Source organism: Odontomachus brunneus, unplaced genomic scaffold, assembly GCF_010583005.1.
Source record: "Odontomachus brunneus isolate Ranch 3 - 2012 unplaced genomic scaffold, Obru_v1 Obru_scaffold_172, whole genome shotgun sequence".
Lineage (NCBI taxonomy): Eukaryota > Metazoa > Arthropoda > Insecta > Hymenoptera > Formicidae > Odontomachus > Odontomachus brunneus.
In genome coordinates this window covers 421,880-426,274 of record NW_022639622.1, presented here as the reverse complement: position 1 = coordinate 426,274, position 4,395 = coordinate 421,880, and the positions used below count along the sequence as shown (strand labels likewise).

General features: G+C 25.6%; 1 protein-coding gene across 4 annotated transcripts in view; it reads right to left on the bottom strand.

Annotated features, from left to right (window-relative positions):
- Positions 1-4,395, bottom strand: part of LOC116851342 (metaxin-1) — a 61,042-nt gene that overhangs the window by 3,943 nt on the left and 52,704 nt on the right. Inside the window, exons 5-6 of one of the 4 annotated variants that reach the window (XM_032830661.1) lie at positions 1,593-1,656; positions 407-815 (exon numbers count right to left, since the gene is read on the bottom strand). The exons of 2 other annotated variants lie outside the window; for them this stretch is intronic. In XM_032830661.1, coding sequence (XP_032686552.1) covers positions 769-815; positions 1,593-1,656 — 111 coding nt within the window. In that variant the 3' untranslated portion in view covers positions 407-768. Of the gene's footprint in view, positions 1-406; positions 816-1,592; positions 1,657-4,395 lie in introns of those variants that run through there. One more of the 4 variants, XM_032830662.1, reaches the window with a different exon arrangement.

Here is a 4,395-nt window from a genome sequence, read left to right as displayed (position 1 = left end):
GCTGACAATAGGGCGTAAGGGCACTGATTCCTTGTGGATTTTTGGAAGACCGTAGAGTCTAGGTGCTGAAGAATCTGGAGGGGTTAAATACTTGATAGTTTGAAGAGGGAGACCTGCATTTTTCAGAAGAGAAGATGTTTTCTTCTCTATGCTGGATGTTGGGTTGCGTTTGAGTTTCCTGTAGACTTTTTGGTCTGAGAGTAAACTGTTGATTTTACTGCAATATTCTTCCCTGTTCATAACTAACTGTCAGTAACGTTCCCTTTGTCTGCTGGTAAAATTAGGATCTTGTTGTTTTGTTTCAGACCGTGGAGAGCTCGGCGTTCTTCTTTGTTTATATTTTGTTTGGGAAGTTTGGCTTTGCGTAGGATGTTGGTTGTTCGATTTCTGATGTCATTGCTTGCCTCTAAAGGAAGGTGGAAAATAGCCGTTTCAATTTGGCTGATGATTTCTTCCGTAGGAATACTAGAGGGAGTGACAGCAAAATTGTGTCCCTTAGCTAGAACAGCGACTTCGGATGGTGATAGATCTTGATTGCTAAGATTCTTCCTTGTATGTGTGAGAACTGGCATTTGAGTCTGTGGATTGATCTTATCATACTTGCTCTTCTGTTTTTGTGTTCTTGCTTCAGCTGAGTGAACAGCTTGTTCGAGAGTAACCCGATCTAGTGACAGCCACAGCTCAGGCTCCAACGATTTTGCAAGAGAGAGTTGTAATTTTAATAGTTTTTGGGATATCTCAGCCAAGTTCTTCTTGGTGGCTGAGATTCTATCTTTCACTAATCTCAACGACGCTTGTCGTAGAATACCTTTGACCTGGTTAGAAGATGGAAATGGGTTTTTTAATTGAAAGCATTTCGGTACTACATGATGGTCGCGGCACCGTTTCAGAAATGCTAGGGAGCACAGTTGGACATGCAAGGACTTCCTGAGTTTGGAAAATAAATTTACCGACCCTAGGATAGCCTCTCCGTGTAGGCTTCTAATACTAGATTTGAGGCTTTCACGGCATTGATACAATGTCTAGGTATAGCTTCCGGAATGGAGCCGTGTCTTGAATCAGCGATGTGCCGACGTTTCGCAAACGTTGCAGTTTGCATCATCAGGGCTGAGAACTCTGATACTGAGCTCCCTTGGGTAAAGGTTGTCCTTATATGCCATTTCGGAAGCTATACCTAGACATTGTATCAATGGCCGTGAAAACCTCAAATCTAGTATGTTTTACATCTATTCAATTTATCCTATTCTTGATATTTTATTCACAGTTGAGCATATAACCGCAAATTGGGGCTGCCAATTTTGGACGTTTATAGACTTAAATTGTACATTTATAGTTAATTGTACATTTAACGTTAAAATTGAATTGCATTGAAATTAATTGAAATACTGGACCAAAGTAAATATCTGCAATTACATTAAAATTGTAGTTTATAATAGCAAGTTATTCATGTTATCTGGGCCCCTATTCTTGAAATAGTTACGTATACGTAAGTATTACTGCGCAGGTTTAATCATACCATAAAATAGCTACTCAATGAAAATTACGTATACGCAAAAATTTCAAGAATAGGGGCCCTGGTCATAGTTACTTACTTTTTGCATTTCCTGTTATTGCATTATCACTTGCAATAAATTTTGAAACGTTAAACGTTTTATCCTAAAATGGAGAAAAAATCGGCTTCGGTATAAAAATTCATCCACATGTCTTAATATAATTCAAGACGACTTTGTCTTTCCTTTAATATGCATATTACTTTTCTTCTTTTTGCACTCTTTGCACGAAATAAATAATTATATATTTTCACTGCAGGTATTTTTTTTCATCATCATTATTAAAAGCTTTATTCATTATAATGAACAAATACACTTTAAAAGCATTTCTCGAATTTAAAGACACATCTCATAGACTCAGCCATGACTTCCCAATCAGAAGCCAATATTTTTAAAATGTTTTTAAAATGTTTTTTTTTTCATTTATTGTTCATTTTCTCAACTCATTATAAGAAAAATATTTATATAACATTTATTTAATTTTTTTCATTAAATATTCATTTGGAATAATGATTTTCAAAAAAATATTTTTTAAACGTTTTTATAATATTTATTTAATATTTATATAACATTAATTTGTCATTTGTAATAATGATTTTTTACTAAACATTGTTTAAACGTTTCTGTAATGTTTTAAAAATGTATATTTTATATTTATTATTCGTTCGACATAATAATTGCAATAAATATTTTTTTTAATATTTTTTAAAAATTGTTTAAATATTTATTTTATATTAATTATTTTCGTATAAAATAATGATTCAATAAACATTTTTTAAACGTTTTTGTAACATTTTAAATTGATTATTTTTGATTATTTTTTTGAAACTATTTCTGTGAACATTTTTCATATGTTTCTGTAACATTTTTAAAATATTTATTTTATATTTATTATTTGTTTGACATAATGATTTTCAAAAATATTTTACAAACATTGTTTAAATATTTTTTAAATATTTATTTTACGTTAATTATTCGTTGAAAATAATAATTTCAATTAACATTTTTTAAACGTTCTTGTAACGATTTTAAAAACGTATATTTTATATTTATTATTCGCTTTATATGATTTTAATAAATATTTTTGAAACATTTTTAAAATATTTATTTTATATTTATTGTTGGTTTGACATAATGATTTTCACAAATATTTTTCAAACATTGTTTAAACATTTTTTTAAATATTTATTTTACAATTATATAATTATAATTATACAATTATAATTATAATTTTATAATTATTTTTATAATTATATATTAATTATTCGTTGAAAATAATAATTTCAATTAACATTATTCAAATGTTTCTGTAACGTTTTTAAAACGTTTATTTTATATTTATTGTTCGTATTATATAATAATTTAATAAATATTTTTGAAACATTTTTTAAACATTTTTAAATATTTAGTATACATTAATTATTTGTCACAAATAATGATTGTAGACATTTTTCTAATCTTTTCGTGATATTTTAAAAATATTTTTAAAATACTTTAAAATTATTCTATGTAAATATTTAATGAAAAGCAATATTTAGTAAATACTATATATCAGCAAAAAAATATTTAACAAAATTTGTTTGATAATGATTTGAGAAAATGAAAGAAATAACACTTTAATAAATGAAAGAAATAACATTTTAGAAACATCTTTAAAATATTGGGTAGGTGAATGAGAATTGAAATTTTGAAAGCATTGGAAATATAAAAAATAGGATTAAAATTGCGATTAATTTAATCCCATTTTAAATCGTCAACAAAAGCACCAAGAAAAAAGGTTTTAAACAGGCAGTTAAAATATTTTCATATTATTTAACAAGAATGGGTTAAACCTTATTTCTTTATTAAAAAAAAACATTTATTATATTTGAAATAATGTTTTGTTAACGTTATAAAAATGTTTTTGTAAATGTGAAGGAAATGAATTTTAAACAAATCGTATAACGTTAAAAAACATTATTTTAAAAAATTAAACGTTTTTCTAATGAAAAAGAAGAATTATTCTATTATTTTTAACATTTTTGAAATGTTTTTCCAAGTAAATTTTGTTAAACATTTAATTTTTTTAAATAATGTTATTTTAATGTTATAAGATTTGTTTAAAATTTATGTCCTTCACATTTACAAAAACATTTTTATTACAATATGTTAACAAAACATTATTTTAAATATAATAAATATTTTTTTTAATGAAGAAATGAGGCTTAACCCATTATTGTTAAATAATATGAAAACATTTTCACTGCATATTTAAAACCTTTTTTCTTAGTGCTTTTGTTGACGATCTAAAATAGAATTAAATTAATCGTAATTTTAATTCCATTTTTTATATTTCCAATGCTTTCAAAATTTTAATTCTCATTCACCTACTTAAAACTTGGTATTGGAAATATATCTGAACATGTCTGAAGATATCTGTTTTTTAATTGAATACGAATTATTTAAAATAATTACATAAGAATGTTTTTCAAATGTCTTAAAATCACTTAGAAAACATTATGACGCATACAGCACAGAACGTTGAAAAAACCTTGATAAGATGTTGCAACATTGAAAATAGAAGTGTGGATGTTTTTTCTACGTGGAATTTATGTTGATTTTTCAACACTGATTACAAGATATTGCTGCAGTGTTGAATATATATTGAACAAAAAGTACAATTTTTTGCAACAATATTTGAGGAGCATTAAAATTATATTATATTATTATATTATTGATATTATAAAATTATATTATTGATAATTATTAAGAAAAAATTTGTTATTATATAATAATAATAAAATAAATTATTAAATTTTATTATATATATATATATATATATATATATATATATATATATATATAT